Source organism: Oryctolagus cuniculus, chromosome 17 (genome assembly GCF_051225735.1).
Source record: "Oryctolagus cuniculus isolate XC-2025 breed Fujian yellow rabbit chromosome 17, ASM5122573v1, whole genome shotgun sequence".
Classification (NCBI taxonomy): Eukaryota; Metazoa; Chordata; class Mammalia; order Lagomorpha; family Leporidae; genus Oryctolagus; species Oryctolagus cuniculus.
Window position 1 is genome coordinate 10,617,806 of NC_142883.1, and position 15,036 is coordinate 10,632,841.

Here is a 15,036-nt window from a genome sequence, read left to right on the forward strand (position 1 = left end):
AGAAGCCTTTGATTTATTACAATGTTTGTACTAGTTTACCCTTTACCCAACTTGCATTTTTCCTTGAATGCTGAAAGGTCATTTATGACATCTTTAGAGGAAAAAAATATCTTAAAATTGCTTGCTTGTTCTTCATAAGTCTTCTAAGACTCAAGGAGAGAGACATGAGTAGGAAGGGAGGGAGGGTGCAAAGTTACATACAGATTTTGTCCTTTATGTTTTTTAGAACTAGGGAAGATTCTGTGACACTTACTTCTATAATTTTTAATTGGTCATTAAAGTTCCCTAACAATTAATGCTAACATGAAAATACGAATTTCAGTTCTTTGGAAAAGCATCTTTGGTATATCAAGGTTTAAAATTAAATGCTCCATTTTATAAAACAATTTTTAAAAATACAGTAAATAAAATACATTTTTCCAAAAAACATGCAGTTTTCTAATAATGAAAAAGTGAATGTTTAGATTTTGATACTAAAGAAAACATAGAAACTAACATATAATATAGATCATTTTATAAAAGAAAGAAAACCTATATGCAGTTTTGTTTCTAGTGAATGCATTTGGCCTATTTCCAATGCTTTGTATTTTTGCAAAATGTAGCTATTACCAGCATCATTATAAGTTACATCTTTTGATCTATTTTTGTGTCACTTTTAGAACTTTGCAGAGATCTTGATCGATGTTGTGACCAAGGCATTGAGAATTATGGTGTTTCCATGACAACTCTGAATGAGGTGTTCCTCAAATTAGAAGGAAAATCAACTATTGATGAAAAAGGTAAAAAAAAAAAAAAAAGGAAAGGAAAAGGAGAAAATAAACTTGAATTTCACTTTTCCATGCAATGTTTTATCTTGCAAGTGTGTTTTGAACCATAACATTTTATGTGTTTATTGATGTTATGATTCAGGGTGTCTTGGGGAAATAAAGCAGAGAGGAAATATATCTCTATGAAAAAAAGCAATATGCAACACTAGATTTTCATTGAGCATATAATAACTATGTGTTATAATATTATACAAATGTAAGAACTATAAATAAAGAAAATTCAAATTTACATTGATGATTCCTTTTCTTGCAGTATTCTGGAGATATTATTCCAATGTTTTCAGGACTCAGTCATTGCTGTTGAAAGATCTGCTGTTACTGTAATTGTCATTTCTTGGAAAGTATTGTCTTTACTTTCTTTATCTCTTTATTTTTATAAAAGTCTATTTTATTTTTTGAAAGGCAGAGTTAACAGAGAGAGAAAGAGACAAAGAGATCTTCCATCCTCAGGTTCACTCATCAGATGGCTTCAACAGCCAGGCTGGGCCAGCCCAAACCCAGCAGACAGTGTGGGGAGCAACTGGGAGCAACTCGGACTAGACTAAGTTACTGGAATTAAGACTTATTCTATGCATCTGCTCTCCCACAATATGGCGCTGGGAGAGGAGAAAACAGCTTCTACGCAGCTGCCTCTTGCCAACTTGAGTGATGACCTCCAGGAGCTGATCCTGCTCCTGATTGGAGGAGAGCAGCGTACTCGGCGTGTGGGCAGCCGAGTTGGGATTGGCAGAGGAGGACTATAAAGGAGGAGAGAGACAGCATGCACTGGGAACATCTAAGGGGAACATCTATCTGAGGAACACCTGTGCAGCCCCCCGAGAAAGCCGGCCGGCGGTGTGCCGCTCCCCTGCGGAAGTGGGGAATGTGGCCAGGGGGAACTGCCCTTCCATGGAGGTGGAAGGGACAGTAGCCAACCCGGGAAGAACCAGCAGCAAACCCGGGGAGGGCCGAGCAGACAAAAGAACAGCGCAGGGTCCTGTGTCGTTCCTCCACGAAGAGGGGGAGCGACATAATGGTGCCGTGACTCGGATATGAAGCCTAGGCAGGGCTTAGTGTCGTTCCTCCATGAAGAGGGGGAGCGACATAATGGTGCCGTGACTCGGATAGGAAATCTAGGACGGATAGGAAACTTAGGAGGGAAGAAACGGGAAGAAGTGGGAAATTACCGGAGAGAGAGACTAGCAAACAGCCTAGGGAAAAGCCGGACGAAAAAGGTGCCGGAAGAAGCTATTGAAAGCCTAGGCATAGACTCAGATACGGACTACGGGGGGAAGCTGGGAGAAATCTCTAAGGTCGAAAGCGAAAGTGAAAGCTAGAACAAACAGACTCGGACGCGGACTGTGGGGAGAAGCCAGGAGAAATTAGGGAGGAATATTGTTGGAAGAAAACTTAGGGAAACATACCGGGTAGAGAAAAATGTTAGGGAGGATGAAGCTGCGAGTGCAGGCCGAGGCGGAGACGTAAGCCAGCTTGGAATTCAAGTCACCCCGGGGAGCAAGAGGCGAAGATCTGGAACCAGAGACGTGGGCCGCCAGGTTGGAATTCGCCAGGTTAGTCCGGGGAACTTGGATTGAATACTAGTGGCGGAGACGTAAGCTACGCTGTGTGACTCGCGGAAGCCGCCACGTGCAGAGAGAGCACGGGGCGTGAATAGATAAGGAACGCGGGGCTGGCGCGAGGCCGTGGTGCGGGTGCGAAGTGCGTGGAGACCGCGGAGCGTGCGCGCAGAGCCGTGAAGCTGCCACGGGGCGAGGTGCCGAGAAGCAGCCTCGGGGCGGGCGCCGGGAAGCTGCAGGGATAAGAGAAACAGAAGTTTAGAAGTAAAATGAGAGAAATAGGAATGCTGGTAGATAGAAGTAAAATAGGAGAAATAGGAATGCCCGGAGATAGAGAAATAGAGAAATAGAAAGGCCTCCCCACAACATGGCAATGAGAGAGCTTGGATTCGGTCTGCCTGATTAGGGAAGTGGTGAGCACCTGTGGGCGGCTAGCAGCTTATGCGCCGCAGGTCACCGAAGACAGGCACGTTATTAACATCAATAGGCCTCCCCACAATATGGCTATGAGAAGGCTTGGATTCGGTCTGCCTGATTAGTAAGGCAGTAAGCACCAGCAGGCGGCTCGACCAGAGTATGAGCCACAGGTCACCGAAGATAGGCACGAATCAACACCAATAGGCCTCCCCACAATATGGCAATGAGAAGGCTTGGATTCGGTCTGCCTGATTATTAAGGCGGTAATCACCAGCAGGCGGCTCGATCAGAGTATGAGCCGCAGGTCACCGAAGATAGGCACGAATCAACACCAATAGGCCTCCCCACAATATGGCAATGAGAGGGCTTGGATTCGGTTTGCCTGATTGATAGGACTTGTAAGAACCTGTGGCAACTCTAGCAAGCAGAGCAGAGTGTGTGCCGCGGGACACCGAAGACAGGCGCGTATCAACGCCAAAAAATAAAAAGAAAGGGGGATCTGTGGGGAGCAACTGGGAGCAACTCGGACTAGACTAAGTTACTGGAATTAAGACTTATTCTATGCATCTGCTCTCCCACAATATGGCGCTGGGAGAGGAGAAAACAGCTTCTACGCAGCTGCCTCTTGCCAACTTGAGTGATGACCTCCAGGAGCTGATCCTGCTCCTGATTGGAGGAGAGCAGCGTACTCGGCGTGTGGGCAGCCGAGTTGGGATTGGCAGAGGAGGACTATAAAGGAGGAGAGAGACGGCATGCACCGGGAACATCTAAGGGGAACATCTATCTGAGGAACACCTGTGCAGCCCCCCGAGAAAGCCGGCCGGCGGTGTGCCGCTCCCCTGCGGAAGTGGGGAATGTGGCCAGGGGGAACTGCCCTTCCATGGAGGTGGAAGGGACAGTAGCCAACCCGGGAAGAACCAGCAGCAAACCCGGGGAGGGCCGAGCAGACAAAAGAACAGCGCAGGGTCCTGTGTCGTTCCTCCACGAAGAGGGGGAGCGACAGACAGGAGTTCTTCTAGGTCTCAACACATGGGTGCATGGGGACAAGCACCCGGGCCATCCTCCACTGCTTTCCCAGTCACATTAGCAAAGAGCTAGATGGGAAGTGCAGCAGCTGAGATTTAAACTGGCACCCGTATGGGATGCTGGCACTGCGCGTGGCAGCTGAACCCGCTATGCCACAGTGCTGGTCCATCTTTACTTTCTGATTGCTTCCAAGATATTTCCTTATTTCTAGTTTACTACCCTTGTACTTTGTACACTCTTCACTGTGTTCTTTATTTTCATGTTTGTCATTTTCTGCTTTTCTTTGATTGATCAAAATTTTTAATCCCTCTTTAATCTGTATTTGAAATTATAAGCTTGATGCATTCTTAGGGGCTAGACTTAAAGTGTTTGGTATGCCTAGAGCTAATCATTAACTCTATGCTTCGCTTCAAAAGAGATAACTTGTATCCTGATTTTAACCATGTCTATATTACAACTCTACCATTTTTATTTTCTTGGAAGGGAGAAGAGAGACTTCTATATGTACTAATTCTCCCACCTTGCTCAGAAATACTATTAGTTTACCTCTTACAATAAATAAATTTGTTTATGAATTTCTTTTCATTGACTTCCCTAGAACAAAATGAATCCAATAAAACCACAAATGGTTAGCTTTTTTTTTTTCAGGAAACACAAGATTTTCTTTTCATATAACAATACATTTTCTTCTTTCCTATTTATTCAATAATTATTCGGATAATGGCAAGAATTAGATTACTTGCATTTTTTCTCAAGATACTAACAAGGACAACTTTGGATGAAAAGAGAATCATAAGTATAGCTAAATAATAAAGAACTAGAATGGAACATTTTAAGTTATTGATCTTATGTTTCAGATGGTGGGATTCAGGAACAAGTACAAAGTGATCACTTGAAAGATACGAGAAGCCATGTTGAGCTGGGGCAAGTTTTGTCTTCCTTAAATGAAACAAGAACAATCAATGGCATGGCTCTCTGGAGGCAGCAGCTCTGTGCTATAGCAAAAGTTCGCTTCCTAAAGTTAAAGAATGAAAGAAAAAGCCTGCTGGCAATGTGAGTATCTGAGTGTTTCAAAATTGGTTTGTGCACTCAAAGTAAGAGTGCAAAGCGGAGGGAGGATCTCTCTCTCTCTCTCCCCCTCTCCCTCTCTTTCTCTTTCTCTCTCTCTGTCTCTCTCACTGTGTGGGGCTCCATGGGGTGCGCAGCCATGGAGCCCCCACGTCAAGGTCGGTCTGATAGCTGTTGCTGTGTCTTTATCACAAGGCGGATGTTGCTAGTTTCGGTTAGGGCAATGCTTTCCCATGGTTGGGACTTTCCAGAGGAGTTGAGAATGTTGTAAACAACAAGATGGCGCCGAGGACCGCGCGGTGAGCCTGCCTGCTGCGTAACACCTCATCTGATTGGCCCGAGGACGCATGCACACTGTGTGAACAGATAGCAGATTGGAGTGTCCCGTGCATCGACTTGAGCCCGCTTGCAATTGGCCGGATTTTGTATATAAGCTGTGTGCTGAGGAAGGAGGGGGCTTTTTCTTTCCACTCTCCTCCCTTCATTCTTTCTCTGTCGCTGTTGTTTTCTCATTAAAAGTCTACTGAAGACCGATAAGCTGCGAGCAGTGTCGTTCCTTTGTGGGCAAGGGAGCGACACACTGTCTATAACTCTACCTGTCAAATAAAAAAAAAAGAGTGCAAAGCAAAATACAACAATAATTCAAATAAGCTCCAGCAACAACATATAGTCATTTAAGGAAAGAAGCAATTTTTATTTTTTTTATTTTTATTTATTTATTTTTTTTTGACAGGCAGAGTGGACAGTGAGAGAGAGAGACAGAGAGACAGGTCTTCCTTTGCCGTTGGTTCACCCTCCAATGGCCGCCGCTGCAGCTGGCGCACCGCGCTGATCCGATGGCAGGAGCCAGGATCCAGGTGCTTTTCCTGGTCTCCCATGGGGTGCAGGGCCCAAGCACCTGGGCCATCCTCCACTGCACTCCCTGGCCATAGCAGAGAGCTGGCCTGGAAGAGGGGCAACCCGGACAGAATCCGGCACCCCGACCGGGACTAGAACCCGGTGTGCCGGCGCCGCAAGGTGGAGGATTAGCCTATTGAGCCACGGCGCCGGCAAGGAAAGAAGCAATTTTTAACTATTCATGTACATATAAAATTAAAACATAAAGGTTGAGATTAATTTCACACAGATTTTATTATAACAAATATGCAGAAATTTATTTTAAGTAGTCATTTCATGCTGTTGTGGGGACTGGAAGGTCAGAAATCCATAGGGCAGACTAGTAGCAGGCTGAAAAACTCAGGTTAGGGTTAATGTTACCATCATCAGGCTGGAAACACAAGCAGAATATCTACATCACAATCTTTTAAAAATATTTATTTATTTGAAAGGCAGAGTTACAGAGAGGCAGAGAGAGAGAGAGAGAGAGAGAGAGAGCGAGCTTCCTTTGCTGGTTCACTCCAGAAATGGCCACAACAGCTGGAGCTGGGCGGATCCGAAGCCAAGATCCATGATCCGGGAGTCCTCTGGGTCTCCTATGTGGGTGCAGGGACCCAAGGACTTGGGCCATCTTCTGCTGCTTTCCCAGGCACATTAGCAGGGAGCTGGATCACAAGTGAAGCAACTGGGACACAAACCGGTTCCCGTATGGGATGTTGGCACTGCAGGCAGCTTCTTTACCCTCTACTTCATAGCACTGGACCCGACATCACAGTCTTGAGGCTCTGTGCCAACTGGCTTCACATCCATAACTGGAACCCACTGAGGAATTCATGCACTTCCCTACAGCTTCAACCTCATCACTGAATACTACATATCTTGCATAAAATCAGCACTCTGCTGACAACATTCATTCATTCAAAAATAAGTGAGCAGGATGGACATTTAGCCTAGAAGTTAAGATGCATGTACCCCACAGAAGAGTGCTTAGGATTAAATCCCAGTCCAGCTCCTGGCTCCAACTTCCTGCTAATGGGAACCTTGGGGGGCAGCAGTGATTGTTCAATTAAAATGGGTTTCTACCAGCCATGTAGGAGACCTGAATGGAATTCTCATTTTCAGGTTTTAACACTGGACCAATCTTGGCTTCTGCAGGCATGTGGCAGAGTGAACCAACAATGATTCTCTCTCTGTTTCTATCTCTCTTGTGCAAGCATGCTCTCTGTGTCCCTCTCCTTCTCAAATAAATAAATAAAATAAAAAAGAAACAAAAATATTTGTGAGCACTTCTGTGGAACACTATATTGATAAATGCTTATAATGTATATTAACTAAATCAGACATGACATTCAGCATTTGAGGGTGATTAGACATGTACTAAATAAATAACATCCAAAATAAAAGATCCTAAAAACTGTAGCATTTTGGAAGAGATGATGTCAAAATAGAGGTTTCAAAGAAAAAGCTCAGGGAGAGTTTGAATTTGGTGTAGGAGAATGGAATTTATTTAGCTAAAGATAAAAAGGAGGATAGAAATTCAGGCAGAGGAAGCAGTATTAAGTATGGAAATTCGTGAGAAAGTTAAAGAACTGTTAATTACAGCATAGGGTAGTTAATTAGTTAATTACAACATAGAGTGAGAAAGTAAAATAATTTTCAGAACACATTAAATAGGGCTAATTTTTTGCTGTGACTAATAAGAGGCAATGTAGTCTTCTTTTTATTTTGAGCAGGTGATTGACAGATCAGAATGTCAAGAAAATTGGACAATAGTGCGAAATTGTTGGGAAATAGTTAACATTTGAAACAATTAAAACAATCCATTGGGCACCGCCGGGGAAGCCTCACCGACTGTCCTTCCGCTGGGGTGCGAGCAGCTCTCTGGCCCTGCCTGGACCAGGCCACGCCTCCCAGAGCTCTTCCATTAACGCGGATGTCTGGTCTGGTGTGGTCTTGGTTGGGCAGGGGTCTGTCGCGCTGCGGGGGGGCGTAGCAAGCACTCCCAGCCCTAAGCCCCACACAGGTGTATCCGTTTAGAATCCGAAAGCTTGGGCCAGGCGGTGGAAATGGAACCCGGCACCTCTGCGAGTGGAGCTTCCTCAATGCACAGAGCTACAAGCTTAGGATGGAAGCGGAGAGTGGCTTGTATAGGCTCCTGGCTACTTCTCCCTTCCTCCCCCTGCTGACTGCTCGCTCACCCCTCACCCTCCCTATGCCACTCATTTCCCTCCCACCCCCTTGCTTTGGCCCTGCCTCCCCATTTGGGCCTGGGGTGGGGCCGGCAGGTGGGAGGGGTCTCAATAAAGTCTTAAAAAGCAAAAAAAAAAAAAAAAAAAAAAAAAAAGAATCCATTAGGACAATATTTTTTATTTTAAAAAGCAAATTTATTAGAGTCAAAGACTTCCATCCAGAGCAGTGTGGAGGGGACCTTCCAAGAGAGGAAAAAAACCCAAAGAACCTCATGGCACTGGGGTTTTTAAGTACAATTTTTAAGAAAAATACCTTGAGAATCAACTTAGTAGGATCAGAAGTGGAGCAACTGGGACTTGGAACCCATATGTGATGCCAGCACTGCTGGGGGTGGTTTAACCCACTGTGCCACAGCACCAGCCCCAGGAAAGAGTTTTAAAAGACCTGGTAACATTCAGTTACCAGGCTTGGACAAAACCCATCGAAAGACCTGATTCATGATCCTTTATCCTACCTGGCTTGCTCATGATAAAACAAAAAACCACCCAGGAGGGCGGGATAGGTAACTTGTGTTTACAATAAACTGTGAGTTCAGGGGACTGAAATCCTACTCCTTTGCCGTTCTCATGGTAAATTTGGAGATTCCCAGGAAGGAGAGAAGACATTTTGTTCTTGCTAAAGGTAACCTTTTGGGGGGAAGCAAGAATTCTACACCCCACATTCAACTGGGACTATCCTGAATGCCTATCAACCCATCTGACTCCTCACATTCCCCCCTCAAGAAGAATGGACCCTAACATCTGTTAGAGGGACTGGACAGTGATTGCTCTGGCTGTTTCATGTTGAAAAGGGGCATCACTGGGAAGTGCAGTCAAGACAGGGTTCCAGTAGGAGGTGGCTTCTCCAGGGGGATGCAGTGCCGGCTTTCAGAAACTGCTTCCATCCAAGGTTTCATGTGCATGGCCACCTAGAATTTTACTTTTTCAAGTCTGGAGAAAAAAAAAATCTAACAAGCAATTTAAACCCACGGGATCTAAAGCTGAGGGCAGAGGCATTATTAAAGCCCTTAAGAAAGATGCCGTCTAGTCAACAACAGGAGTCACTGTACACTTGCTCCCCATGTAAGATCTCTGTCCTTAATGTGTTGTACTATGTGGATTAACGGTAAAACTACTACTCAATCAGTACTTTATACTTTGTGTGTATTAACGGTAAAACTACTACTCAAACAGATACTTTGTGTATCTGTGTGGATGCAAACTGCTGAAATCTTAGTATATACCAAGTTGATCTTCTGTATATAAAGATAATTGAATATGAATCTTGATGAAGAATGGGATGGGAGAGGGAGTAAGAGATTGCATGGTTGCAGGTGGGAGGGAGGTTATGGGGGGATAAGCCACGATAATCCAAAAGTTGTACTTTTGAAATTTATATTTATTAAATAACAGTTTTTAAAACAAAAGAAAGATGCCGTCTAAACCACAAGCAAGTTTTCTCATTGAGAGGCAGATAGAAACTAACAGAAGGGGCTTGATAATCATCAGATGGGCTTTAAGGCTTTCTCAGTCAGGAGGTGCAACCCTGTCTATGTCTTTACATGGGGCACATGATAAGGGAGGTGTGAGTCTTGTTAGGGAAGCCACCTTGTTGACTTCCATTACCTAGCTGAGCTGGAGGAGAGCTGGCTTGAAGAGAAGGCAGGTGGCATCTCTAATAGGAAACACAGTTTCTGCCTGCAATGTTGCTGTCCCTACTTAGCCTCCCCTGACAGCAGAGGTTACTTTGGAAGCTGGGCCTAGTGAAGGGCTTTTTAGCTTAGAGCCAACAAGAGCTGTGGCTCTGACCTGGAGTCCTTCGACTCCAGGGTGGTTCTGTTTCCAGTTGCAGAATTCTTGGCTGGCAGAGCTGCCAGAGTTCTTCATAAGCTGACTTCCGCTGAAGCCCTGGCTGTCCATATCAAAAACCGTTGCAGTGGAATGGCCTGTTGGGTCTCCTTGATAGCAGATCACGGTGTAAAGCAACCCATTAATTGGTCTGCCACCTCATCTTTACATTTCTTCTGCTGCCTAGCTTCCTGTTCTTCCTGGTTTTTGTTAAAGCAGACCAGAGGAAACCTTTAACAGGATGCAAATCATGGGAGTTCTCAAGTAGCACAGTATTTAAAGAGATCAGGAAAGGTTGTTTTTTTTTTTTTTTTTAATTATTTATTTTTATTTGAAAGGCAGAGTTACAGGGAGAGAGAAGGACAGATAGAGATATCTTCTATCTGCTGGTTCATTCCCCACATGGCTGCAATGCCCCAGGCTGAGCTAGAAGCTTTTTCTGGGTCTCCCACATGGGTAATAGGGGCCCAAGGACTTGGGCTATATTCTGCCGCTTTTAAAGGCACATTAGCAGGATCAGAAGTGGAGCAACTGGGACTTGGAACCCGTATGTGATGCCAGCACTGCTGGGGGTGGTTTAACCCACTGTGCCACAGCGCCAGCCCCAGGAAAGAGTTTTAAAAGACCCAACTTGAAAAATAGAACAAGGAAGAAGATTTGGAGGCAAGCAATAATGATCTTAGAGTAGATAGGCATTTTCAATCAAATGGAAAAGAGAAATGAATTGAAAATGATTGATCAAAAAGCACAATTGAATGTGAAATATTGTAATTTATAGAAACTGGAGGGGCTAGCTCTGTGTCATAGCGGATAAAGCCACCGCCTGCAGGGCCGGCATCCCATATCGGTACCAGTTCGAGTCCCAGCTGCTCCACTTCTGATGCAGCTCTCTGCTATGGCCTGGGAAAGCAGTAGAGGATGGCCTGGGTCCTTGAGCCCCCTGCACCCACGTGGAAGACACCGAGGAGGCTCCTGGCTCCTGGCTTCAGGTCTGCACAGCTCCGGCCGTTGCTGTCAATTGGAGAGTGAACCAGCGGATGGAGACCCCTCTGTGTGTGTGTGTGTTTGTGTGTGTAAATCTGACTTTCAAATAAATAAATAAGTCTTGAAAAAAGAAAAAAGGAAAAAAAAGAACCAGGAAACAGGATGGAGAAAAAGTTCAGAGCACAGTGAGTCTGGGTGTTGGTGATATGTGAAACTGAAGTGTTAGAGAAAATAAAAGGAAGGAATGGAAAGTGTGGTTGCCTGTTATGAGCTCTTTAAGCTAAATTGAAATGTATGAGTATTACATGTTAACCCAATAGTTAAAAATAAAAAAGGAAGAAATGCAGAACTGAAAAGAAGCAAAAAAGTGGCACTGGAGAGAAAGATTAGGAGGGAGTCTCAACAGGTTTTATAAGCTCAAATCAAATGTCCAAGATAGTAGCCAACAGTGAAAGGGGGAGGGGAGAGTGATCAAAGACAAATATGTAGGAACATATTTTAGAAAGAAAGGGGGAAGCAAGGTTCAAATGTTTAATTAGTTCTTATAATTTATTTCTATGATTATTTCCATTGTCTGGTCAAACTTAAAATCCTATAGAAGTTGGTAGAGATTATTTCTTTCTTTACTATTTTCTTCCACATAGGTTAATGCTCTTTGGAATTAGTTTTTTTCCTCAACTTTTGGGATATCTCCTCTATGAATTATATCAAAAAAGTTACTCCTGGAGCCTGTCCCCACATTTGTACTTCCTCTCACCAGGACAACCACCACAAGATCCTCTGATTTATTTACTGATCATCAATAAAACAGGTAAACATGAACACAATGTGCAACTTGTAAGTATTCTTGCTGAGATTTCCCAGAAAACATAAAATGCGAAGAAAAATAAATTCTGCATACTTTAGAAAACATGGAGTCAAATAGAAAATTAATTAAACATTGAAGAATTCAAGACTGAAGAGTTTGTTTTAAAAATATATTTTGACAGTTTACTTAAACCTTAACACAGTTGCTCAAAGAATGCAAAGGGGTTTTAGAAAGAGTAAGCCATTGACTGATCTTTGAGGTCTTTTTTTGGTAACTTCTGGGAAAAAGATTAATAGCTTTGAGGAGCATTAATATTTTAAACTAACAGGAATTACAGGGAAATGCTTCAGCTCTAGGAAGAGTAACATTGTCATACTTATGATATAAGAATGAATTTTAGCACCAAAGCTCCAACTCTGGCCTTTAAAGAAAATTCTTAGATAGTCCTTATGGTATGCTTTGAGTGATGTCATTTAGAAATTTTGTTTTTTGACTATATAAAAATTTTTATTTGATTGTTTTATTTAATATTTGCATCCTATGGTCTTTATCTTCATGGCAGGATCAAGCATTGATAACTTTATATAATCCCTAAGATGACAGAATATAGCTTTAGACATGGATGCCTTTGGAATTAGAAATGGTGCAGATGAATCATCGTACAATGGTGCTATCATGGTCTCTGGTGATGCAAAGGTATTTTGGGCTCTAATTTCTGCATTTTACTGAAGATGGATTGGGGCATACAATGTTCGATCATTCATATCAATTGATATATCAGGCCAGTTTGATACAAGCAAATGAGATGTTTCTCATTTTTTATAGGAGAAGCAAGGCTACAACTATTTGCCGACAGTGTCGGTATAACAATATACAATAAAATGCTGTGTTATTTAATTTCATATGAAGTTATATGAATTGCTCTCATTAATAATTTAATATTATAATCAGTTGGATTCCATACAATTACCTTAAATTCTGTTCTCAGTTACAGCTGAGAACAGCTGTCCAATTTTAACTTGTCTTTTACTTTCTAGATTGCTGTATCTTCTTCTAGTGTCACTCACTTATGTTGCTTACCCAGACTCTGTAGGAGTGAGTTAGTGATTCTTGTGGAAGACAAATATAAAAAGGTGGAATGTTCATTCTAAATGTAGAAATCACAGCTGTTCACTTCATAATGCCTGATCGTACCTTGTCCAAGTTAATTTTCAGGAATACTTTCCATGCCATCAATAAAGTCAACCTAATGAGTTCTTGATAGCCCTTAATAAAATTAGTTTCTATTATGTTCAGAAAAATCATTATTAAAAACAACACCCTTGGGGGTAGCATTGTGGCACAGTGGGTTAAGCTTCTGTCTATAATGCTGGCATCCCATATGAACACTGATTTAAGTCCTGGCTACTCCACTTGCACTCCAGCTCCCTTCTAATGTATCTGGGAAAGCAGTGGAAGATGGACCCAGTGTTTAGGCTCCTGCCACCAACATTGGAGACCTATTTGGAGTTCCAGGATCCTGGCTTTGTGCTGAGCCAGCCCTGGGCATTGCAGCCAACTGGGGAGTGACCCAGCAGATGAAAAATCTCTCTCTGTACCTTTTCTCCTCTCTCTGTAACTCTTTTAAATAAATAAATAAATCTTAAAAAAGACACCCTTCACAATAATAAACATTCCTTTAGGTAACTACGTTAGATAATGTGCATTTGATTTATTCATAATTAGAAAACTGCATTATCAAAGCTTGCACGTATTTTGAGCAATGTAGAGAATATATTTTTTAAAAAAGAAATAATCAGTCTCTATGTGTGTGTATATATATGTATGTTATATTGTGTGTAATTTATTTGTAAGTCAGTATTTGTGAAAACCAATGCTTTCCTTATAAATGCCTGACTGCTTCCTGCTTCCCAAGTAGCCATACATCCTTTATTTAAAAGATAAATGTATCAGGGATGGCACTGTGGCTTAGCAGGTAAAACTGCCACATGCAGTGCTGCCATCCCATATGGGTGCTGGTTTGAGTCCCGGTTGCTCCACTTCCGATCCAGCTCTCTGTTATGGCTTCGGATGGCAATAAAGGATGTCCCAAATCCTTGGGCCCCTGCACCCCTATGGGAGGCCCGGAGGAAGCTCCTGGCTGCTGGCTTTAGATTGGCCCAGCTCTGATCATTGTGGCCATTTGTGGGTGAACTGGCAAATAGAAAACTTCTCTCTCTCTCTTCCTCTGCCTCTCTGTAACTCTGCCTTTGTAATAAATAAATAAATTTTTTTAAAAAATGAATATATCACTTTTTGAAACAAAGTCTATGGCCATATGAAAGAAAGGTTGCATTATGGGGTTTTTAGTGTTGTTTTAAAAATCATTTAAATATTTTTTGTGAGATTTTAGATATAGGTAGCAATGTTTCTGGTGATATGGTAAGTAGGAACCAAAACGTGAGCTTCCTTTAAGAGTATTGGGAACTAATCAAATAATATGGTGATGATTATATTAATCACATCCCTTCTTTGGCTCTATTATTATATTATCACTAATTTGAATTATTTTCTACAATAACCATTACATTTTGAATTTGCTTTCTGAGAATTTAGAAACATTGATTATATTTTAGGATCACAGATTTTCAATAGCATGTAATACCAAAAGGCTGAATTGTTTTCCTGTCCTGATGGATATCATTAGCAATGGACTACTTGGGATGTTTAATTCTTTGGAACAGATTCAAACTGACAGAGCACATTTTTTGAAGTAAGTACAATATTCAATATTATCTCACTTTTATTGAGCCCTTAAAAATTTTAGGAAAATTATTGAAATGGTAAAATAATGCATATACATTTTTGTGAATCTATTCTTAAATAAATTTAGGTTTTATATCTACAGTCATCCTTCAGTATCCACAAGGGATTGAATCCAATGCCACCAAAATAACAAAATCCTGCTCAAGCCCCTTATATAAAATATTGTGGTTCTTACATATAACCTATGCAACCTCTCCTCTATACTTTAAATCATCTCTAGATTACCTATAATATCTAATGTAATATAAAAGATTTATAAATAATTCTTACACTGTATTGTTTGTAGCTGACCTTGAGTTCATATGTAGATAGGTTTTCTCTTTGAATTGCCACCCTGATCCCCACCCAGTTCTTGGCATTCTCCTACAATTCTGCAGGCCCATGCTCCTTGATTCTGCAGCACAGGGCTCCCTGTAGCTCAGAACTTGTTTCTGACTCCACGTGTTAACTTTCCACAGCTTAGGTCCTAGGGTGCTCCCAAGCAGCGCCCCCTGCAAGTTCTCAGTTGACCAAACTACCCAGATGGTACCAAATGTTTTTCTGTGGGTCTCTCCAGGCTGAGTCCCACCATACTGTGACTGTGGGTGTGCATA

At 42.4% G+C, this 15,036-nt stretch overlaps 1 protein-coding gene across 1 annotated transcript in view; it reads left to right on the forward strand.

Annotated features, from left to right (window-relative positions):
- ABCA9 (ATP binding cassette subfamily A member 9) overlaps positions 1 to 15,036 on the forward strand; it is a 77,864-nt gene that overhangs the window by 37,415 nt on the left and 25,413 nt on the right. Inside the window, 5 exon segments of the mRNA XM_089318009.1 lie at positions 660 to 779; positions 4,684 to 4,879; positions 11,475 to 11,641; positions 12,201 to 12,334; positions 14,254 to 14,390. Coding sequence (XP_089174135.1) covers positions 660 to 779; positions 4,684 to 4,879; positions 11,475 to 11,641; positions 12,201 to 12,334; positions 14,254 to 14,390 — 754 coding nt within the window.